The sequence below is a fragment of the Molothrus aeneus genome, chromosome Z (assembly GCF_037042795.1).
Source record: "Molothrus aeneus isolate 106 chromosome Z, BPBGC_Maene_1.0, whole genome shotgun sequence".
NCBI classification, from domain to species: Eukaryota; Metazoa; Chordata; class Aves; order Passeriformes; family Icteridae; genus Molothrus; species Molothrus aeneus.
In genome coordinates this window covers 30,832,445-30,857,066 of record NC_089680.1, presented here as the reverse complement: position 1 = coordinate 30,857,066, position 24,622 = coordinate 30,832,445, and the positions used below count along the sequence as shown (strand labels likewise).

At 40.6% G+C, this 24,622-nt stretch overlaps 1 protein-coding gene across 2 annotated transcripts in view; it reads left to right on the top strand.

The window, feature by feature from the left end:
- The window catches only part of FAM169A (family with sequence similarity 169 member A), a 38,841-nt gene extending 24,920 nt beyond the window's left edge, over nt 1-13,921 (top strand). Inside the window, exons 8-13 of one of the 2 annotated variants that reach the window (XM_066569364.1) lie at nt 2,140-2,246; nt 5,139-5,193; nt 5,527-5,665; nt 7,770-7,935; nt 8,794-9,000; nt 9,762-13,921. In XM_066569364.1, coding sequence (XP_066425461.1) covers nt 2,140-2,246; nt 5,139-5,193; nt 5,527-5,665; nt 7,770-7,935; nt 8,794-9,000; nt 9,762-10,295 — 1,208 coding nt within the window. In that variant the 3' untranslated portion in view covers nt 10,296-13,921. Of the gene's footprint in view, nt 1-2,136; nt 2,247-5,138; nt 5,194-5,526; nt 5,666-7,769; nt 7,936-8,793; nt 9,001-9,761 lie in introns of both variants that reach the window. The other variant, XM_066569365.1, reaches the window with a different exon arrangement.
- The last annotated feature ends 10,701 nt before the right edge of the window (nt 13,922-24,622 follow it).

The following is a 24,622-nucleotide window of genomic DNA, read 5'->3' as shown; positions in this document are numbered from 1 at the left end:
CATTTGTCTCTACACAAGTCAGTATAGAACTAAAATGTTGGTCATTTTTCTCATTCAGCAATGTCTAAAGCCAGCTGGATGGCCCTCTGCAAACTCACTTGATTCACCTTCTCCTTCAGCATTTTGTTGTAGGAGACTTGATCTCTGATCCTTTCCTACAATGTGGCAGAACAATCAGTAAATAAGGCATATTTCTTCTCATTTTCTGGAAACTTATTACACAGTGAGTCCTCTTCAGTATGGGTCACCTCCTCTAGTGATATTCCAAAATCTTTTCAGGCCAGTCCTTGATCACTTTCAAGATTCCTGGACAATCTAGTTGGTGCAGTATTTCTGCTGGTGCACCATTGTGGTAGCTAGACTGGCACCTGTTATTCTTCAAGAGCCCCACACCAAAAGGGTCCTCTGAGAGAAAAAGCCAGGCAGACAGATGCTTAATTTCCCCTGTCTACAAGGCAGCTGTAGTGAAAGCCCAATGCTACCCTTTTGGGTCCCTGAAATGTCCTCTTCTGAAATGGTCTGTGCCAAAGGTGCACAGAGTCTCTGGGCCAGTCACAGTGACGTGCTTTTGCCAGTCATTCCCAGTCAGGCTAGTTTCAGCCTCCATTATAGTCAGCTCTTGGCACCTCCCTGTCACTCCAGAACTACATTAGGTTATTGCTCTCTATAGCGGGATGGCATTATGGCACACTGTGCACTAATGTCTATTAGACCATTATACTCTTGTGGGTTTGACTTTCTAGGCTACTGAATCCTCACATTCCTGTGAACTTAACTGATCATCATCTCCCATTGAAAGGAGAAAGGGCCCTCTAGTACTGGACATAGAATTCTCCACCCACTTCTTGTGAACAAGGATTAGAATTCTTTACCATAGAATCGGGGTAAGACTAGCCATTCCATTCTGTCTGGGAAGTTGCATGCTAGAGACTGGAGCAGCAATTTTCCTGGAAGAATCCACATTTGTGACTGTTTTTCCTTACAGTTCATGCCTCTAGGGTGGAGGTGGATTTTCCATATAATTTTTTCATATCCTTTCTGTGGTCCCACAGGATTTTAAAAACCATGGTGTGTACCCTTTATCCTCTTTTTTGAGCAAAAGAATGCTCTCTTAATAGCTGAGATACTTGTCTGTACAGGTGGGGAGTAGAACCTGTCTTCTTTTTGTTGCTGTAACTCCTGGACCTGTTTTTCATACCTTTTGAACAGATTTTTTCATAACTGAGAGGCAAGACCATAGCTAGGACAAGAGATTTTCTTTGTATTCCCAGAATTAGCAAACCACTTAATCCACTGCAGATATTCCTTCATCTCTCTAGGTCAGTAATGCCAATGAGTTGAGATGATGGTGTGCTACATATACAAATATCTACCATGTGGGTTATATGCATTGGCCTTTGTCTAAATCTGTGTGTGACTGCACATTCTTTGGCTCATAACAAATCATCTCTAGCACAGCTGGCTCCCTCAGGTACTAGACACCTCTCTGTCCATGGTAGTCCACTTGCCTGGCTGACATGGAATGTCTTCCTTGAAGGCCTTTCCTTCACACTTGACAAGCAACTAAGTGCCACATATCTGCTTGTTCCCCACTTAGTGGGGTGGGGAGGAGAATCTGAAAAAAATGAAAAACCACTGTATTGAAACAAGAACGGTTTAATAATTGAAATAAAATTAAACAGAAGCATAATATAACAATAATCATAATGAGAAGGGAGACAACAAAACCAGAAAAATGAAACGCACAAGAGAGAACTGATACACAATGCAGTTGCAGTGATTAGCACCTCCCAGTTTATGTACTGGGATTAACAATGTGGTATGGAATATTTCTTTGGTCGGTTGTCCTGGCTGTGTCTTGTTCCCAGCTTCTTGTGCAACTGCTCACTCAGCATAAGAAAGTGAAAAGTCCTTGAATTAGAGTAACCCTTATTTAGCACAACTAAAACATCAATGTGTTGTCTTACTCTAAATTCAAGACAGAGCACTGTATAAGCTATTAGGAAGAAAAGTAACTCTATCCCATGATAGCAAAGTAACTCTATCCATGTACAATGTCCTGAAAGCAGGACAAACAGTTGTTCTATAAAGGTACTAATTTTCTCTTGCGCTGTTTACTCTTTTAAATCTTCACAGCAGAGACCTCAAAGAAGGAAAATAAGAGTTTGCAAGCAGAGGACAATTTTTGTCAGTCTGCAGTATCTGAAGCAGGTGGACCAAGGACTGAGGTAGAAACACAGCTAAGTGTAGGTACACAGTCTGTTACCTCTTTTTTTGAGTGTATTGTTACTGGAAAAACAGTTATGAGAAATTATTTTTGCTTACTTTTGCTTACTTGTTACTTTCTGTGTGGATGTAATGCTTCCCAGTGATGTAATGCTAATGTCTAAGATGGGTTGGTGGTTTTTTGTTTTGGTTTTGTTTTGTTTGTTTTTTGCTTTGTTTGGTTCTTGGTTTTGGCTTTTTTGTTGTTTTTTTTGTGGACAGGTGGGTTTTCCCCATGCATGTAGAGTCTGTGCCGCAGCTGTCAGGGTCTGCAATTTAAGCCTTTTACCAGCAGATTATATAAAGGAGAGTATTTCAACTATTTCTGAGATTAAACTGTTTAGAGAGTTTTTAGAGGTACATATCCATGTCACAGTTCAGTACAGTGGCTGATGTTAAGTTTGCATGAACAGTTGGACATTGTCTGTATGAAAAGACCGCAGCTTTCTTTGTATGTATTTGATACAGCAACAAGATTACAGCTGCTCATGGACATGTACTTATGAATATGTTTGGGTCATTAAAAATTATGAAGCTCTTCCTTTATTTCATTTGTATTCTGAAGCCACACAGAATCTACTTGACAGTCATTCATAGCTCTAAATACTGTGAGCATGGATTTGCATGCTTTAAGAAATGTCTGTGTTACTGACAGGCTTTCATAGAAGTCAGTGCTTTAATTAAAAATGGGAAATAATGGCTAAATCAATACTCTCAGATATTAACGTTTAAAATTTAGATTTGGAATTTAAGTCAAGTTTTCCCAATTGAGAAAATTAGTATTTCCCAAAGCAAAATTAACAGGGAAAATAGTGACATTTTTAATCTCTCAATGACTGGAAGCAAAACTCTTAGTTGTCTTTCTTTTGTAACAATGTCTCTAGCCTCATCTCTGTGTTTTAGATAGATTCCAGTTATGATCATATCAGCAAAATTATCTAAAAAGTTACACGTTTTGGTTATAGAGCTATATGGATATACCTGGAGAAAATAGAAGAGTGACAGTAGTTCTTTTGATTTTTGTTGCTGTGAGTTAAGAAGTCACACCCTGCCTCTTGCCCTTTTCCAGAGGAAAAGACAGTAGATACCAAAGTGCTCCAACTCCTCATAGCTTGGTAAAACAGTGGGCAGCTCTAAAATTGGCATCTGCAGTATCTATAAGCAGTTCTGTAAAGGTTTGAAAATTATTGGACCACCCAAGAAAGTAAAATACCCCACCTTCCCCCAAACCATGAAAAAACCATCTCCCAACTTTAATTTTCACCTTTCCATTAGTGCTCCCCATTTGGTGCATTTTGATTCTAGAATAATTTGGTGTTAGTTTACAAATTCTTATGTATTTAGTTCTCACTTGAAACTACTTGTCTTGGTTTGAAAAGACAGGTGTCTGCTAAGGAAGGCAGGAGCCTCCCCCGAAGTGGAAACTGTAAACCCCCTCCCTCTGAATTGTTATAAATTTGAAATTAAGGGGCTCTCAGGCAAAGGTAGGGGAGCAGGAATAACGGTTCTTTATTGGGGAAGAAAATAAAAAATAAAATAAACAATGCAGTAATGCAAAACAACACTGACAGAGTCAGAATTCGACCTGACACCTTGTTGTTAGTAGTCCAATTGGAATTGTAGCTGCAGTCCTCCTGGAGTGACCGATGTGGTTCTATTGGAGCAGTGATCCTAGAGAAGGGTGTAGTCTCCCTCTGAAGGTCCTGTGGAAGAGGCAGCTGTTCCTCTGGGAATCCAGTGGAAAGGCTGTTCTGGTATCCCAGAATCTCAGGTTATATCCAGGTAGGAATGCTTGGCTCCTCCCTCTGGGTGGAACATCTCACAATGGTATGCTGTAATTTTATCAGTTGTGCAGTGACACTCAATGGACCATTAACAGCAGCTGTCTCCCCAGAGGGAAGATTGGTTTGTGGAAGAGATAAACTGCCCACTTAACATAAGATAACTGCCACACCACACCTCTAACTGATGGCAAATAGAATACGCATTGCTTTGCAATCTAGGACACTACTTCAAATAGCAGAATGTAGACATGGCCACTTTTTGCCAGCCTTCTTCCACAGTATTGGAAGTGAGACTAGAAAAGTGGACCAGGATGCTGGTAATTGCTGTTCCAGATTATTACTAGCAGCTAAGAAAAAACAATGTACATAATTTTATTTTAATATGTCCAGCTTGTACTCACTTTACTGTATCAAGTGCTGAATCCTCAGCTAACTTGCAGGAAAAAATTGAGATATTTAAGGGATGGTGTGGAGAAACAGGAGACAAAAAAAGCTCTAGGGAGAGGGAGCTAAGCAGCCTCCTGTGCTGACTGTGCATGTAAGCTGCATTACTGATGAATCACCAAGTTCTGGCTTTTCTTATTTTCTACATGGGTTGCCATATTCTGTTGGGTGTCAGGATAAAAATAAAACTATAGAATAGCATAAAAGTATAAAAATAAGACTTTGCAAATAAATTTTGCCAACCACTGCAGTGTAGTCCCTTGGGTTTATACAGAAAGGGGAAACAAACAGAAAGAGGCTCCTATAATTGAATTGTGTGGACGCTTATAATAAGTAGAACTGTTAGAAAAAAATCTTGGTGGTATTGTTGACAGGTCACTTTGAAGTCTTATCTTCTACATTGAGGCCAGAAGTAAAACACAGAAAAACTAGTCATCCATGACATAAAGATAACTTTTAAAAAAGATAAAATTTGCTGAGGTGAGACAGAAGACTTAGCTATAAATTAAGAATTATTTTAGTTGCTGTTTTATAGGATCATTACTATGAGTGCTTAGAAAGGTGCAACCATAGGTAGGATGATAAAGGTACTTTAATAAATTCAGAAAATTTTAGAATAACATTAGCTTTGCTTTTCTTCCACAGGCTGACTCTCAAAAAGGTAAAGAATCAACAGATGTTCATGCAAGCACATCTGAAGGTAAAAACTTTGATTATCAGTATTGCAGTTACTCTAGATGGATAGTTTTGCAGGCTATTTTACAGCTTTCCATTTTACTTCATTCATCTGTAAAATGGATATAAAAACATGCTTCCCTCCAAGGTGCTGAAATTCAACTCCTATACCTTTTAGAGGAATTCAGATAAAATTATGAGTCTTGATAAAGATACTATTTAGATAAAAAGTACCACAACAAAATGCTGTTTTAGTGGCACTCAATTTCTTTCATGAACTATTTTGGGTGGGGAGGTCATATGTAGATCTTAGACTGAATTTGTTCACTTGAATTTTTTTTTGTGTTATTCTTCTAAGACCCTAATACAACTCATGCTTCCATCTGGACACGAAGCAGTCATTTAAAACGTCAGAGGCTAAATAAAAATAGACAGGAACCTGGACTTGAAACTTCCCAACAAGATGAGGAAAATGCTCTTCAACTGCCCAAAAGCAGGTACCAGGAGCCCATTTTTACTGATTTCTTATTTTGTTGCTTGGGCAGCCATGAACTACATTGGTGTCACAAGATGTGCAACTGGTATTTCTTCTCCTTTCTCCCTACTTTACTTGCTTGATTTTAAGATTACTAAAAGTAAAGTCTAATGCAAGATGGGAAGAGAGAAAAGTGAGACATCATTTAAAGAGTGATTGCACCAAAATATAGTACCTGTGAAAGCTCAGTAGATAGTAGAAATAATAGGAAAAGAGTGAAGGCTGAGAGTGTCCTGTTGTAACTGAACCTGTACAATAGTAAAAATATTTGTATTTGCAGCACAGTTTCTTGAGGTAATATATCTGGACTTATATCCATAATACTCTGTGTGGTCTTTGAGGAAGTATCCCTTCCCCACTTCTTGTTACAGTCTTGTTATTTCTTTATTGCAGTAAAATATGGTCTGACTGTTCAGCTGGCGGGCTGGTTACTGCTTGTCAGCTAATAACAACTGTTATAGGGGGCCATGTCTTCAAAGGAAAGCCCTTTGCTCAGACAATATTTTAAACCATCACATCTGATCTAACATCCTGAAAAGAACCCAAAACCATTTCCAGTATAAATGATGTTAACCTGTGTAACAATCATCAGATGTGGATGTGAAGAGTCGTGTAACTTGTGTACCATAACAGTTCTTACAGAACAGGGCTTGGAGTAATAATTTCTACTGTCTTTCCATTCAGAATATCTATTTTTTGTAAATAAGTAGCCCCTTCCTCCCTCATAGACACACTGTGCCCACCCCACCCTGCTCCATGTGTATGTCTTCCTCTCATTCTCTTCCAAAGAAATCCACTTCAACCCCTAAAACCTCTTTAGACAAACTGAAGATAACTCGATTATCTTATAGGAAATCACTCAAGCTTGTGACATGAGGCTTCTTTAAACAGAATTTGTCATGAGGATTTTCTTTGTGCAGCTGAGGCCTTCCACTAGGCAGTGCCTAATTTTTGTTTAAATTGCTCTGTGAAATTACAGATATTGTATTGCTATGCTGCACTGTGAGTGCACTGCCCTAAGCTGGTTCAAACAGGTCAAGCAGCACACTTGATCTGCCACAGCTTAAGAAATGCTGTTACTTCTAATAATTGGCTAGTTCGTATGTAAGAGGACTACCCTGATATGATTGGTTACTAAACTAACCTAATTTGAATGTCAAATTTTGGACCTTGCAACATTTAGGCAATGAGGTGTTGCTGTTAGACAAGATGTGTTACATGGTATTTTTAAGCAGAGCTAAGAGGAACACTAAAATGAAGGCATCAGAACAGCATATGAGCTTGGTACTTTCCATGCATACCAACAAATGAATCAGGGTCTTCTATTGTGCACTTTCCTCTTGAGTCCTACTTTCATCTCCAGACTGGCATGTAGGATAAAACCCTCCAGTACTGCCTTTACTATGAGATCATAAAGTAGACTCCTGTGCATCTATTACATGCACTTTTTTTCTTTGCTTGTATGTAATAGTTTCAGTTCATCTAAACTTTATCATCTTGAAAATGAGAACTGAATATTTGAGTTTCTGTTACTATCCTGCAGTAGTGGCAGTGCACCAGCACTTCATCTTTAGATATTTGCTAATGTAACCTCTAGCTGATGGTAACTTATTCACTCATGATGTGTTTATTGCCTTGAGTTACTTTCCAGTCATGATCTTTTTAATATCTATATTTTCAGTGATTATATGAATACAGCTGTTTTCATAATTCCATTATTTGAAACTGTTTCTACAGTAGGGATGGGGGGAAAAAGAAGTTGCTGCATTTCTTAACCCTTTGTAGCTTTCAAATATGTAATACATCACTACTTTCTAAATTTAAAATAACAAACTTAGAGAAATTTCAGATTTCTTTCCCATAAAATGGAAGTGAGACAGATATAATTTTATAATTGCCAGAGTAGTTTTCCTAGTTATAATTTTTTTCCTAGTGAGGAGTTAGCCATTTTTAGATGCGTTTTCTAGATTTGTATTTCCTATGGCAAACATGTACTACATAATTGGTCATGAAAGAATTTCCCTAAATCATGTATTAATCTAAAAGAAATATCTTAATACCTACAGGCCAGAACTTGTTTCCCACGCATCTGAAAGCTCTGGAGACTTAGTAGAAGTGCCTAAGGTGGATACTGTTGAGAAGGATGAGGAAATAATTGTTGAAAACGAGGACCAGTCTGTATTAGAAGCCGAAATGCATGTATCACCCTCTGAGAAACAAAGTGAGATGGAGGTGAGCTGGATGGGATACCAATAGCAGATAGGTTTGGAATACAAGCTACAGTTTCTGTTAAATGTGGTCCTTGCTACCTTGCTCCATGTGATTCTCAGCTCTTTGGTTTTTTGCACCAGTGCTTCATTAAGAAGTGTATCTGAGAAGTTAAGGCTAGTACAGAAATAGTTTCAGGGAATATTTCACTGTACATATTTGAACAATAAAGTTTATAGGATCTTCAGTAAGATGAATTTCTAGCTTGTCTACCATCCTAATTTTCTTAATTGATTTCTCCTGATAAGAAATTCCAGAGAACTAGGATAAGATCAAGATCTGACCCAGTATCTCTAATCTTAAAGAAAAGCTTTTCAAGATATCAGTACCTGGTATGCTTCAGTGACTTCTATTGGTTCTCTTTACTTCTCTACATAAAAATTGCCTGTTGGATTTAAACATCAACTTTAAATCCAGCTTTTAGCTTCACCTTGTTAACAACTTGAATTTAAATTTCTGAATATTCTTTATGCCTAGCAATGCCTCAGGGGTTTTGTTCTTACTGATGGATGAGAAAGTGTACTTTATGTATGTTAGGTTCAAGGAATGATTGCAGGAGGCATGAGAGATGCATTGAAAACTTCTTGTCTTGGCTCCTAACTGTAAGCTATGGTCATATATTTAGTACAGGTGACAATAACAAACTAATACTCTGGTTAAGTTTGCCAATCTGCATTAAGTTCTGTCTTAGTATGCAATTCTAGATATCTCAGCTATCTGCTTCTCACATTAAGCTTCAAATTTAGATTGCATGTACATCCATTAGTGGGGAATAATAGCTGGGTGTAATTTTGACTTACAAATATGACTTTTTTTTTTTAGGAAATGCCATCAGAACCTCTTAATGGTGAGGTAGCAGAAGAAACTGGTAAGACCTCACTCATGGCTGAAGGGGAGATGGTAAATGAAGTTCCAAGTGGTGAATCAAAATTGCTGTCTGAGAATCAAGGAAAAGAACCTGTTACGCCATTTGTTCCATTAACCCTTGATGCTCCAGCAAAACCCCCAGAAGACACTGAATCAGAGAAGGTGAGAGAACTGAAACAAAATGTGAAGTCATTTTTACTTGTGTAAGTGTATTTACCCTGCGGGATTTTTTTTCTTTTGTTAAGTAACAGAAAGTAGCCCCTGACATTGTATGAAATTACTGGGAGAAGCAATTATTAGGCCAGATGATGTAAATGCGTAAGGAGAATACACTAACATTTCTGTTTCAATGTGCAGAAGTGGGACCTATATGCGTGTGATACCCAAAAGAAAGATATGTTTGCAGCAGTTTGCCTTGACAGTCATGAAACTGCTGAATCTCACTAAAATACTGGTTTGGTAAGAGTGAAAAGCCACATACTTTTTTGTCTAGCAATTTGTGCCCGATGAGGTGTACAAATAATTAACTACTGCTAAAATGCCTTTGCTTTCAGAACACAGGTTTTATTCATTTCTTGTTTATAGTGCAAAAGCAGATTATTATATGCTAGCAAAACAATATTTGTATTTGTGTAAATTATTTTTTTTCCCCTTGGGATTAATATCAGAGTGTTTTTCCTGTACCTCAAATTGTTCAACTCTTTTGAACAATTTGAAAATCAGAGACCAACTCTGGATATGAAATGCAGGTCAAAAAATAGTCCTGTGCAAAAAGGAGAACTGTTTTTTCAAGTTATGTGTGTAGAATTAAAAACCTGCTGAATGCCAAACTATCCTCTGATGTTAATAACTAGAGGCAGTAGTTGTTCAGTGTCTTTTACCTTCAACTAATTGTCTTTTTGATTGTTTCCCTCCACACATAGGTTTTAAATGAAAATGATTCTGAAATGCTGACTGAAGAAGTTGCATCAGTAGAGAAGGAGGGCACCGAAGAACAGCAAGAATCTGAAAAGGCCAGCACTGAAAACGCAGCTGCTGTGGCATCAAAGGAAGAGCCCTCTGACAATGGCCTGCCCAACTCTGTGGTAACTGAAGCAGCAGAAGAATCTGTTTCTGAAAACCTACCTTCTTCATTAGAAGATCAAAATGAGGAAGCAGGGCACAACTCACAGGAGGCCCCTGCTGCCTTGAGTCAGAGCTCCTTGGTAATGGTTGAACTTGAGGGTGTTTCTTTTCAGCAGCCTTCTGGACAGGAAGCACAGAAGAACCAGTTGGAAGAGCCCTCAGAAGAGTCTGCAGAGCAGCCAGATCACTACACGCAGACAGTGGCAGAGCGGGCTGCTGACAGCAGCTCTGAGGAAGCAGAAATTGAGGTACCCGTTGTAGATCGGAGAAACTTGCGAAGAAAGGCTAAAGGCTACAAAGGTCCACCCAAGAAAAAAGGAAAGCCAGCTTAAAAATCAAATAGTGATAATTTATCTATTTATAACAAGGCTATTTTGTGTAAAACATTAAGGTGTAACTGCACCATATCTGGCACAGGACACATGTGCTTAAAATTCTGTGTTGGATTTCCTCTTGGGTTCATCACCTTTCCTCAAGCTTTGATTTGTTTGTTTTTTAAATTTAACCACTAGAAATTGAGCTTCTTCATAGTATGAAAGTAAATAGCCAGTCTCCTCCCTTCATAAAGGATACATGATGAATAAATACAGTTGTGCTTTCAAAGGGAATAGTTTGTATATTTGAGGTGGTAGTCATGGAAGAAAAATGCAGTGTGAAATCCTGGCCCTGTCAAGGTCCCTTAAATTGCTATAGACTTCCTTGTCACTGGACATGACTTGAGATAATTTTTAAAATAACTTTGTGTTCTCTACTGTGGAGAAAAGCAGAACAAGAAAAATCCTTCATTGTTTCTTGTTCCCTTCCCACAGGCTTAAGATATTAAAAGAATGTAAGATTCTTCATTCTAGGTCTCAAAATCTACAAGAAGGTGTAGCTCAGTAGATCAATGCAACATGAGCAGCACTTGTCTTTCATGAGAATCACTTGAAACAGCTGAGTCAGTAGAGTGCAGTGCAGTGTCTGCCACAGCACTTCCTGATAATGGATTTCTTGAGCAAACATTAAGAGATGCCTACGCAGCAAACTATTTGTAGCTTCCAAAGCAAGCATTTTGGTAAGCCCAAGTTTTTCCAGAGTATATGGAATGGAGCCTCTGTATGGAATCATTTGAACTGCCTTCCTAACTACTTGCATGTGTTGAGTGGATAGCTGCTTCCTTGTTGCATTACAGGAAAAGGATATGACTACTCTTCATCTTGTTTTGGTCTGAATGGAAGTGGTTCTTTGTGTTTTCCAAATACTTGGCTGGTGCTGTGGGGTAACTACTAAAATGTTGTGTCTTCCAGGTGTGTGACTCCTGTGAGCACTGACATTTCAGGTGGTTGTTATATTCATTAGTGTATTAGTGGGTATTTCAGCAAATGCTTGCTTGCCAAACTTCTATGCCTTTAGGAGTTAGTGGGTGATACCTTGCAAATACTTCTAATTCCCACATTTGTTTTCTAACTTGAGTGTAATTTCTGGGATGACAGCTTCCCAGTTGGTGACTTTTCTTAAAAGCAGCAACCAAAATTCACTGTATGCCAACAGGAATAAACCCAGACTTTCCATGCTCATTTCCCTTCTGAGGTTCTCTTGGCAAACTGTGTATTTAACTTGTCACACATACCTAAGTTGGCCTTAGTTTGCTGTGTGTTTCTTTCCAATAAATGCAGATCCTTTTGTAATGGGCTAAAAACTCAGAAATAAAAGAACAATGATTCTGAGAACAGAAAATTACACCTTTTGTCCTGCATATGCCTTTTCCAAGATGTGTGAGCTAGTCTTTTGCAGTGTTGCAAAAACAGAGGTAAAAGGTTCACATGAATAGTTGCAATGCTGTCTTAACTTTTATCCCTTTATGAAGTTAATGTAAGAATCTGGTTTTGGATTTTATGCTTATGAAGTTTAACTCTATTTATATGATATTTTAACTATTTAAGATGCATTCATACTTTTTATTTTTCAGGTGATGAAGTACCATGCTCCTTTTTAATCTGTTAAGAGCAACTTACAGGAAAAAAAAAAGGCGGCTAAAAAAAATGTATTAACTTTAGATTCAGGCTATGTGAGATTACTGAGTTAAGTATGGGTTTCTTGAACTATTGCATGTAGCTGTAGTATCTTATCAATATACATACAGGTACTCATTATGAACCCCATGATTGATAAATATTCAAGATCTTTCCTGATTGTGTGTAAACATATTCAAGTGAACCTTAAGCATTTCTAAAACTCATAAAGCTTTTTATATAAAGCATATAAGACAAGACTTTTGATATTTTCTGTATGGTTTCTCTTTTACTCCTGAGATTGTTTCAAAAAAAGACGTAGCTAGAAAACACATCTATTGCATTGCTAAGAATTGGGGATTTTTGAGGACTGGTGGTCCTCAAAAAAAGAGTGGTTGTATACAATATACTGCAACTCATATTCCATTTTTAGGGCAAGCTTTACTGAAGATTCATCTTCTGAGTCCTTCAATTGATACAAAGGTTTCCACTTTGTAAAAGTTAAGTACTCTTTTACTTATGAGCCCCAGTAATTTCAATTACTTCTAGGTGGATTTTTGATATGTACGTTTATCACTTATATTCCTGGTGAGGTTGGAAAACTGTAATTTCACTCACCCAGATTTTACTTTTCATGGCTAAGTTGGAATTATTTCAATTAGTACCTTTCTTTTGAGGCATTTGCAGAGTAAATACATAAATATAATGAGATTATGATATTAGGATAGTTTTAATTTCTATTGAGAATGATAAAATCTCTGATTTCATTTCAGTGAGTCAGTTTTAAATACTGAACTTAAATTCACATATTAAAAGTACACCCTTGAGTAGATATCTTTATAAATCTGGGGTGCCTGGGATAATATCTGATGAGCAGACTTTTACAAACAGAATGTGGGCAGTTGTGGTGCAATTAGCAATTCCAATAACCAGTACAGTCATGAAAGATAGACACTGTTCTAACAGTGATCACAGCAGTACTTTGCACCAAAGAACACGTTTTATTTCTACAACTTCTTTGGCATCAAACTTTCTCCAGTAAATGCAGAGTAGCAAAATCAAAATACTGACTTTAACTAATAGTTTTTATTGCTGTACTGATTGTCCCACAGGAACAGTAGTTCAATATCTTATTAATTCTGTTATGTTTAACAACTATATTGACTGGAGTGCTTTACCTTGGGGACTATTAACTGTCTTATTAATATCAAACTCTTAAACAATTTTAAAGATCCTATTGCACCAGCAACGAAAGATTAAAAGATCAACTTTATACAAGTTTGTACCAAATGTTATTACAACATGCTGTGGAACTATGTGTGTACAGTGAAAGCAGGCAGTATTATTTTTGAGCTTTATTTAGTCTGGGAATAGAGTTTAAAGAACATTAATTTGTGACTTCAGCCTTGCACTTAAATGGTAAATGGTTTTGTACTTGAATCCAATATTTGTTCAAATGTCTGTCTTGTACTGCTTCTCCCGTATTCTCTCTTGGTCCATTTTAATTTAATGCAGAATTCTTGTTTGCTGTTCTCCTGTTTCACAGTCCTTCGCATGAAAGTGTAAAATCTTATTTCAAAAGCGCTTTAACTTATTTCAAATGATGTCTGACCTTGCTGCTTTTTTGTATCATTTCTTTTGTAAATGTCAGTAGTCAAATTGATCATTTACAATGTCATTGACACTATTAGCAACAAATTGGCCTAAGTTTCAGCTTCCTTGCTTCTACGTGACTGTTCTAAAATATTACTATGGGGATACACTTTAAATTTATTTCCACAAATGTGGTGTTAGATGTTTTCTAAACTGGTGATACCCTGTTTTTAAATCTTATGAAAGATGTATTGCTATTGCATAGTATTGTACCTTAGTCTTGTTACTGTGTTAATTTTTCCTTTTTTTTCTTTAGTACTGTCTTGGCTGCTTTTGAAATGTTTTGAAGTAGTAATAAACTTATTTTGTGATTATTTTTGGCTTGGTTCTTAATGTTTGAATCCTTTTCTGCTATATAGGAAGCACATTTTAAAGTGGTTCAATGCACTGGTACATGAATTTTACCTGTCTTCTACAAAGGAGTTTTTAAGAAATCAAAAATTATTAATTAAAAACCCTTGTATCAATGAAAATAATTTTCTTTAGCTTTTGCATCAGATTTTATTTTTAAAAAGCAGCAGAATCAGCTCTTCTGAGCATTATGGCATGCATTCTGCTGTTTATGTCAGTTCTGCAACATGATGTAAACCTGGAAGTTATTAACATAGCTTGCTATAGACAAGCCAACTAGAAATGCTGTAACACACTCCCCACAGTGTGGTACATTAAAATGTCTTGAGTGCAGTTGTGATATTCAGCCAACAAGTTATGTATTTATAGCACTAAATATAGTAAAGGTTTTCAAGACAGCTGTAGGAAATTAAAATATTCACTTCACGTTGTTAATGTTCAGCAAAGACTAAAGCAACAAGAACTTTACTTTATAAAAATAAATGGAGGTTTATCTATTCTGACAAAATGCCCTCTCTCCAAGCAAGTAACTTACTGGTTTGTTACCCTTTCTTACTTTCAAATACTTGTAAGTTACTAAGTCTAGAGTGGGGCAGTGTGTCAAACTAATAAAATAGTGACAGGTTGTGGTTACAGTTACTGTGTTTGTAGGATCCTGTAAGAGAAGTTATGAAGATTGTACAAAAGCAGCTAGCTTGACTTCCTGTCTGAGTTCCAGATCTGAAACCTGACAGGAGAAGCATCTGTGATTGAAGAGATCTCATCTCTGGAGAAGAGAAAGCTCAGGAGGGTCTTAACCTTGTGTACACATACCTGGTGGAAGGGAAGTGTATGTTACAAGTAGTTTAGGTTGCTTAATAAACCGCTGTCAAAGGTATTAGCAAAAGCAGGTTTAATATAAATTTGCAAATCATGACTTTAAAAAATTTGATGGCAAGACTCGCTCTATTACTTACTAGAGAGATGAAGCATAGAAAGGAAAATTGAATTAGAATCAATCTGAAATTATTCACAGAGATAGGGAATGCAAAAAGGTTAGGGAGACCTCCTGCTGAGTCATGACATTCAAAGAGGACCCCCTTTTGTAGAAGCATAGAAGATAACATTGGGATCTTATCTCAATATTTTGGTGCCCAACGTGAGGCAGCTCGACCCTGCAGCCTCAAGTCCTCTTGGTATCTCAAAACTTCGGAAAGACTTTAAAGGTAGCTTAGCATCCACTGGAAGAGTGCTGACTGCATTGCTCTCAGCAGAGACTTTGGAACTGAATCCACAAGAAGTCTCACGGAATGCTTTGCGCCTCTGGAAAGTGCAGCTCCTTTCTGGTGAGCAAATTTTCCAGAGGAGAATAGGGGAGCCCCTCCTGCCCGTGGGGTCCTATTCAGGTGAAGAGATTTATCCTGCCTGACCTTACCACGAAAAGCTTTGATTTCGCTGAGTATTTCTGCTCCTTAGGGGGGGTAGAAACTTGAATTACAGTCTCTGCCGTGAGATCTGTTCTTTTTCGCTCTTAATCAGAGCATTTAATAGGCTGCGCAGCCCCACGGAGCGGGAGCAATACCCTGTTAGGCATAGCTCACTGCGGCGTGGCTTTGCTGCTTTTCTAAATTCGCGGCACCGGCGGAGGAGCGGAAGAGTTCTGCCCGCCCCTCCTCTCTCTCGGAGCAGCCTGGGGTCTCTCCGGAGGTGGCGCGGGGTTTCCCTGGTTTCGGCTTGGCCGCGCAGCACCAGAGGGTGCTTTCTTGGGGCAGGGCGGCTCTGGTTTCACGTTCACCACGCGGTGCCGGCGGGAGAGGCTTGGTCTATCCCCCGCCGCGGCAGGGCAGGTCTCGATTCCATGCTGCTGCCGCGGAATTTTAAAGTAGTATAAGCAGATGCATTGTGAAGGGCTATCGTCTACTCGTTTTTGCTTCTCAAGCGTGGTTTTTTTTAGAGATCGGTAGCTGATTTGGCTTTGTTTTCGGTCAGCGGGAGTTTGTATTGTGCCTTTTACATCTAAAATGGGCTCTAAGTTTAGCACAGCACAAAAAGGAGTGTATTATCATATTGTTGGAATCTTAGTCAGTGGAGATGTTAAGTTCTCTAAAGGAAAATTGAAACAGTTTAATAAGGTGGCTTTTTCTACACTTCCCACGAATTTCCACAATATTAAATTTTGGGACAAAGTTGGGAATGAATTGATAACCTTGGGACAGTCTGGGAATACATCTTCAGCTAAATTCATGTTCTGGAGTTTATAAGTTCAAGCAGCCTTGCTCAAACAAAGGTAATTGGAGAAAAAAGCCAAATAATAAAGAATGTACCTCTGCTCTCCCTGTTTCTCCCCCCCCTCCCAGCTCTAAACCCTGTACCCCAAAACTTGGTATTTTAAAGAGAGCACACTCTGCTCATGCCCTGGGAAGCCGGCTCCCTGAGTACTTTAAAATGCCTGAGTTTCTTTGTCCACAACGTCCTGGCCAGACCGTGTGGAACCTTTCCCAAACCCCTGTGTCCCCTGCTCTGAAACCCAGAGCACGTGTCACCTTTTCAGAGAGCAGTGATCCCCAAAATGGCCCCCAGTCCCTAGGGAGTCAACAAGATGGAGGATGCCATGTGGCACCATCCCACACCTGGTCTTCTTCTTCCCAAGATCCTCTTAAGCATCCCAAAATTCCTTCCCCATCCCAAGGCTTACGATTCAAAGCATACGGGGCAGGGAACAGCAGACCCAATACAGGGTCCCACTTTGTCATTCGCTCCTGTTATGTATCAGCCGGCAGCTCAAGGGGGAGCCCCAACTGCTAATTGGAAAACTTTTGGATGAGAATTGATAAAGAGGTTTGCAAATCCCATAGGGAGTATGGCTCACACACTTCTGTGTCCTTTTAAATTCTGAACTAAGAAGGACTGTAGTTGTCCCACATGATTTGAAACAGCTTTTTTCATGCCTCATGACGTTTACAGAATTCAAATTATGGGAATTAGCATGGAAACAACTGCTAAAAGAAGCTCTCCCAGTCTTGCATGCTGATCCAAACACAGCAAAAGATATCAATGGCATGCCAATTAGCATTGAGCATCTCTCTGGTGAAGGCCAATGGTCCTTACCCTCAATCCAAGCTGCTGCAATTCCTGTAGAAACATTTGAGAAAGTCAAAGAAGCAGCTGAAAAAGCCTTCTTTTCCCTTCAGCCTGAAGGGCCATTTGAGCCTTATAGTAAGATCAAGCAGCTACTATCAGAGCCTTTTCTGAAATTTGTAGAAAGGTTAACTAGAGCTATTGAAATCCAAGTTAAAAAAGAGAATGCTAGGGAAGAAGTTTTAGAGGAAATGGCATTTATAAATGCAAATGAACAGTGTCAAGCGGCAATTTTAAGCCTACCTTTTAACCCCCACCCCACTAAAAGATATGCTTCTAGTCTGTAACAGGAAAGTGCCTCTGATGAGCGTTGCTGAGGACACCAGACCAAGGCTGCTGCCAAGATTACCTCAGCGTGTCGCCGTTGCCAGCCCTGTGCCCATTCCCTCAGCACAGCAGTACCCAGGGCAGCAGCGACGACCAGCAATGGTTGACCCCACAAAGCCATGCCTGCTTTGCAATGACCTTGGACATTGGAGTAGCCAGTGCCCCCTGAAAAAGCAATTTGATGAATTTAGAAATGGCAGGGGAGGAAAACTACAAGCACTCTCAGGGGGCCAACAACAACAAAAAAACTGAATGGGGAGCACTGGCCTGCCAGGCGTGCAGACACAAAAAGAGCAGGCCAAGGGAATAAGGGAACCAAAACAAACCAAGTGCGTGCTAATATTACTATTTCTGTAAGTGAAGCAGATGCTTCAAAGACTATGTCTGCTGGCCCACTGTTGAAAGTTAAACAAAATAACCTTTGTTATGATTTAGGTGAACCTATGTTAACCATGTCTTCTGTCAATGAGCCTTACAGGTTGCAGCTGACAGAATCACTCCACCTGAAAGATACGGACTGGTATTTTGTCTCCGTCAACCCAGAGCAGAAGGGTATTTGGCACCGAATTCGTTGTAAGTACATCGTCATTGGGGACACCAAACACACACCACAAGAGATTGAAATTGCTCCAGGAATGACAGCATCAGATCCTGAGCAATTCGTTCTCGGGCTGCACTGTTTCCACCAACCCCTGTTTCTACCCAAAGGACAAATTGTTGCACAAGCTATCCCTGTGCTGTGTTTACCTGAAGGCACCGAAAAACAAGGGCCCACAGTTGCCCTAGTCTGAGTTATTGGGAAAGACAAACCCAAAATCTGGTGTAATGTCAGTGGGGGTGGGGAGTCAAAATGCATTGAGATGCTTGTAGACACAGGTGCAGACTGCACAGTGATCCCAATGCAAGACTGGCCAGCACACTGGCCTTTGCAAAATGTTGCCGGTCATATTTGAGGTGTAGGGGGCATGTAATTGGCAAGACAATCCAAGAACATCATCCAAATCGAGGGACCAAACGGACAATTGGCAAATATCCGTCCATGTGTGTTGGATTATTCAGAACCTTAGTTAGGGAGAGATTTAATGGCCCAGTGGGGTGTCACAATTGATATTCCAGACTCCCCACAGGATTTTTGTACAGCAGTTGATGAACAGCGCTACACCCAAAAACTGAAGTGGAAAACAGACAAACCAGTTGAGGTGAAACAGTGGCCGCTCAGTAGACAAAAAATAAAGGCGCTCGAAGAGCTAGTAGAAGAGCAACTGAAAAAGGGTCACATTGTGGGCACCACATCCCCGTGGAACTCTCCAGTGTTTGTCATTCAGAAAGCTGACAAAAAGATATCGCGGCTCCTCCGTGACCTCCAACAAATTAATAATGACATTGAAGATATGGGCTCTCCCCAGCCTGGTATGCCATCCCCAACAATGCTTCCCCAGGATTGGAAATTGGCTGTTATTGATATAAAAGATTGGTTTTTCCAAATTCCACTACACCCTGACGATGCACCGCGTTTCACATTCTCAGTCCCCACCATCAACATGAAAGCCCCTATGAAAAGGTACCATTGGACAGTTCTACCTCAGGGCCTAAAGGTTTCCCCAGCGATCTGCCAGTGGTATGTCTCTTCCCTGCTTTCCCCAGTGCGTGCAGCCGCAGAAAAGGCCATCATCTATCATTATATGGGTGATATCCTTGTGTGTGCCCCCAGTGATGATCTACTCACACATGCGCTTGACCTAACGATTGATGCATTGATTGTTGCAGGGTTTGAGCTCCAGGAAAAGAAAATTCAAAGGATGCCACCTTGGAAATTTTTGGGCTTAGAGATTGGAAATAGGACCATTGTTCCTCAAAAACTAGAAATCAATCTAAAGATCAAGATCCTTGCGGATGTCCACAAGTTGTGTGGGTCTTTAAATTGGGTAAGGCCATGGCTCGGTCTGACTAACAAAGACCTTGCCCCCCCTTTCAATTTATTGAAAGGGGGAGAGGATTCAGGTGCTCCTAGGTCAATTACCCCAGAAGCACAGAAAGCTCTAGAAAAAGTTCAGATGGCAATGTCCACAAGACAGGCCAACCGATGTCGGCCTGACCTGCCATTCAAATTTATCATCTTAGGTAAGTTGCCACACCTACATGGAACCATTTTCCAGTGGGAGGAAAAACAAACACCTAAGGCAAAGGATACACCTAAAAAGGGCCAGGACCAGAGGGACCCTCTCTTGATCATGGAATGGGCTTTCCTCAGTCACAAAAGGTCCAAGAGAATGACAAAGCCTCAAGAGCTGGTAGCAGAACTGATCTGGAAAGCAAGGACCTGGATCAAGGAGTTAGCAGGATGTGACTTTGAGTGCATTCACATTCCAATTGAGTTAAAATCTGGTCAAAATTCTATGCAAATATTGGAACAATTGTTTCGAGAAAATGAAGTGTTGCAGTTCGCTCTGGATTCCTACTCAGGACAAATTTCTGTCCAATGGCCTGCCCAATAAATTTTCGAGCAAGATGTTCAATTTACTCTGAAATTGAGAATGCTCTGAGTAGGAGACCTTTAAAAAAGGCTCTGACCGTTTTTACAGATGCGGCCGGGAAGTCCCACAAGTCCGTTATGACTTGGAAGGATCCTCAAACCAGCAATGGGAGACAGACATTGCTGAGGTGGAAGGTTCACCTCAGGTTGCTGAGTTGGCTGCAGTTGTTAGGGCTTTTGAAAGGTTCTCAGAACCATTCAATCTGATAACGGATTCTGCATATGTGGCAGGAGTAGTGTCCAGGGCAGATCAAGCAATACTGCAAGAAGTGTCTAACATCGCACTTTTCGAATTGCTCTCAAAACTTGTAAAGTTAGTCACTCACCGAGAGCAACCATTTTATGTGATGCACGTCTGGTCACACACCGACTTGCCAGGGTTTATCGCTGAAGGCAACAGAAGGGCAGATGCTCTTGCTGCACCTGCAGTGATGGCCACTCTTCCAAATGTTTTTGAACAAGCAAAAATCAGCCACCAGCTTTTCCACCAAAATGCACCTGGCCTGGTTCGTCAGTTCCACATCACTCAAGAACAGGCCAAAGCAATTGTGGCCACATGCCCAAATTGCCAACAACATGCACTCCCTACAATGAGTGCAGGAGCAAACCCTAGGGGGTTGAACAGTTGTGAACTGTGGCAAACAGATGTAACACACATACAGTCATTTGGACAGCATAAATACGTTCACATTAGTATAGATACCTTTTCTGGAGCGGTCTATGCTTCTGCCCACACAGGAGAGTCATCTAATGATGCCATTAAGCACCTCTTACAGGCTTTTTCTTTCATGGGCATCCCCAAGGAGTTGAAAACTGACAATGGGCCTGCTTACAAATCCAAGGAATCTGGGAGCTTCCTGCAGCAATGGGGAGTAGAGCACAAAACTGGCATTCCCTACTCCCCTACAGGTCAAGCCATAGTAGAAAGGACTCACCGTGATATTAGAAGAGTCCTGGACCAGCAATAACAGGTTCTGAAGCTGGAACCCCCCCACATCCGGTTGCCCAGGGCACTGTTCACAATCAATTTTCTGAACTGTTCTTTTGACAGCCTGAATCCGCCCATCCTATGCCACTTTGGGGGGAGCAGTCATACGATGTTAAAAGAAAAGCCTCCGGTCTTAGTAAAGGACCCTGAGACTTGGAAGACAGTGGGACCTTACAAATTGGTTACTTGGGGACATGGATACGCCTGTGTGTCCACCCCTCTGGGTTAAAGTGGGTTCCTTCCAAATGGGTAAGGCCCTATGTTCCCAAGGTCTCAGAGAAATTGACAGAAGCACCCCAGGTTGCCAATGCTGCCTGGAGAAGGAAACGCCGCACGCATTCTCTGGAGGAAATTCCATTTAAGCCTTCTATCTGGAATAGTTTGTAATACATTTGTCTTAAGTTTCCTTGTACCAGTTTAGATCCCACAGTTCATGTGTAGCCTCAAGACGCCATGAGGCCAAGCCTGCTCCTTGTCCTACTCGTGATCTTCCCATCAGCGATCTCCTGGATAGTCCCTCAGCCCAAAGCACGTATGGGCTACCTTGGCAAAAGACCTCGGACATCAAGAGAGAAACTGACAACTGGCTGAGTGGACTGTTCAAAGGCTGGGGACTCTCAGGCTGGTTGGGATCTATTCTGAAAACTGTAATTTTAGTACTGTTTATCTTAGTTATTGTTATTGTAGTTGTTATCATTGTTTTCAGACTAATCAAATGCATGGTTCTCAAGTTAATTTCAGGCTCATCTCCCCCTCCTGGAGCTTACCATTTGGAAGCCCTTAGTGCTCCAATGGATGACATGAAAGCCTCAGTGGAAAATGCTGACTCTCCTGTAGAGGAGGAACCGATTTACCAACCATGGTTTGGCAAGCACTCAGCACCACAAACCCAGTCCTCTTCTTTTTAAACAAAACTAGGGGGAGATGTTGCAGTGTGATGCAATATCCTGTTTTAGCTATATCAGTTCCTCCCTCAGGTGTGCCAATACCTTCTCCCTTCCCCTCCTCTTGCCTCCTGCTGAGAGCTGTCCGTCAATCTCAGTAGGCCAGCAAGGCCATCGTCTGATTGGCGAAGTTCAAAAGATGCCTCTCAGCCCTGGGGACATTTGGGCCATCCAAGTGTCATTTGTCCCCTGAGCCTTCCCCCCTCCTACCTGGTTGGTGGCACACCTACCCCTTCCCCTCCCCCTCTCCCTGGGGCTTAAAAGACACAGCGACCATGCGGTCTGAATTCTGTTGGCGCTGTTACAAGATTCAGAGATCTGTGACCCCGGAATAAAACTCTGGATTAAACCTTCCAGCAGAATCTGTCTCCTTTTTCTCTTCACCATCACCTGAAGCCTTTCCACCAGAGGTAAACCTGAGTTCCTGCTTGCCTGGACTTATTCCAAGTGCCAGCTGCAACTTACAGCTAGCCAAAGGTGTCTCTGAGGTAAAACCCCCTCAGCTGCCACCTCTGGTCAGGCAGCAAGGGCCAGACGAGCCCAGGCATGTTCCGCCTGGTAATATTTGGATCTTATCTCAATAAGGTTTGCTGGTAATTACACAGTGAGCAAGAGCAGGACATGGATTGAGATGGGGACATACAAAGGTAGGGCAGCACTTTTTCAGGACAAACATCCTTGTTCTGGCTTCTGCAAATAAAGCACAACACAGTACAGTGCAGGCACAGGAATGGGGCTGAGGTATCCCCATGACTCCACAAAGCTCAGGTGCACATGAGCCCCAGGACCTGGACACCCCATCAGCTGGATTTTCCTTTCCCTTTTCCCCCTCCCTCATCTCTCTTCCTTTTCACCCTACCCTTTATCCAAACTCCACTGTTGAGTCTAGGAGATCAGGGACTAACATACCAATTTCCATGCTAAGTATGGAATTTTGAGGATCCTCTGACTTTTATCATTCTGTTCAACCACAAGCACATATGAATTTTGGATGCTTCCTTCTCCTTACAGATGGGATGCCACAGCATTCCAAGCTGCTGATAGAGCATGATTGAGAACAGTCATAGTTCTGGACTTCGTCGGTGGTTTATCTGTAAAGGACTTGGCAACACTCAATCATTGACTAGTTTAACATTTATGGAGAGATTAAATAGGATTTACTCAACAATATAACATAATTATAGATCTGAGATGGCAACGCTTATAGTGTACTTGCTACGTGTTTAAATCAACTCACACATGTGTGTGTATGTGCATACGTACAAAGATAAAGATACCTACTAAATTTCCCCTTAAGTTCAGTGAAATACTCATATTGAATGCCTTTGCATTTCTGAAGGAGTGAGGTTTGCGCCTTAAGCAATATGGGGAGCTATCAGTTCAGGTCCCATCTTCAGCTTTTTTTTTTCTTTGACATGGGTCCTCTGAGTATTGCAAACTCTTGAGTTGGTGAGCTGTGGGAAGTGTTCCACTCAGAGGAGCCTGCTGTGGCCCAGGACAGTTAGAAGGGCCTCACTTAGGAACATTGTTTATAGGATTGCAAGTTGATTGACTTAAGACATCAATTAATCATCATCCTGGCTGTAAGTAATTACTGGAATTCTTCAAAAGTCCAATAATAATAGTACCGTTCCACTGGCTATGGTTCAGGTAAGTAATGTTCGAAGCCTATTGGGGATGAGCAATCATCTCCGATGCCCCTCCTTGGTTAGGCATCAGAAGTTCCTGTTTATGGAGTGTTTCTGGTAAGCTCAAGAGAAGTTTAACTGTGCAGGAATCATTAATCAAGGCAAAAACCTAACGAGATCTATGGAGGAGGCAGAGGCCATATATCACTGCAGGATATAAAGATGGATTAAGACTCTGTGGTGCCCAGTTGGGGAAGAACTGGAATATAGGAAATTCTATTTAAATAAAAACTAGTATAAACTAGAAGCGGTCAAATGCTGGATCAGGTTGCTCAGAGGTGGTGGAATCTCCCCACCTGGATATACTCAAATCTGCTGTAGGTGACTACTGCCTGTATAAACTGGAAGAAATTTATTAGGGTTTGATTTGCAATTTGTGCTAAAAACTCTTTGGCTAGAAATACTATTTAAGAGTAAGAATATAAAGTAGTGAGTGTGGATATTTATAGTGATAAAATATTTCTGTTTGCCACTAAATCCATGACTGGAAGATTACCAATTCAGTTGCAACATTGCTGAAAGCTCCCAGTTTAGAAGTAGCCTTTGATTCTTTTATTTCAAGAATGCAAGCTAAATATATATTGATCAGCTAAAGCTTGTGACCTTTAGCTTCTCTTCAGTATTTCTTAAAGCCACCAAAATTGCTACAAATAATTGTAGTATCAAGACTGTCAAACCATTTTCAAAGTTCACATATTTAAGCCCTTTTAAATTCATACATTTTAACTTCTGAAACTGTTCTCTTGCTTGAAACTGAGGTGCTACACTCTCCTAGATTAATTCATTCCATTAATGCAGTCGTGGAAAGAAAGGGGAGAAAGGCAGGAGGTAAGGGGGCAGGTAGAGAGTAGCTGCCCTTGTGGTTATCTTTCACCCTGCTCTGTGGTAGTGCATCCCCTGCTCCTTTTCCAGGCACCACAGTGACCTGACAAAAGCTTGTTGGGCCTCAGCCGTGACTGAACAGCGCGAGGGCTCAGCTCCTCTAGGGCTCATCAGGAACACTGCCTGCTCCCAGAAACAGCTGATAACAAGCTCCTGTTTTCATAATGAAGAGCCTTGAAAACAGT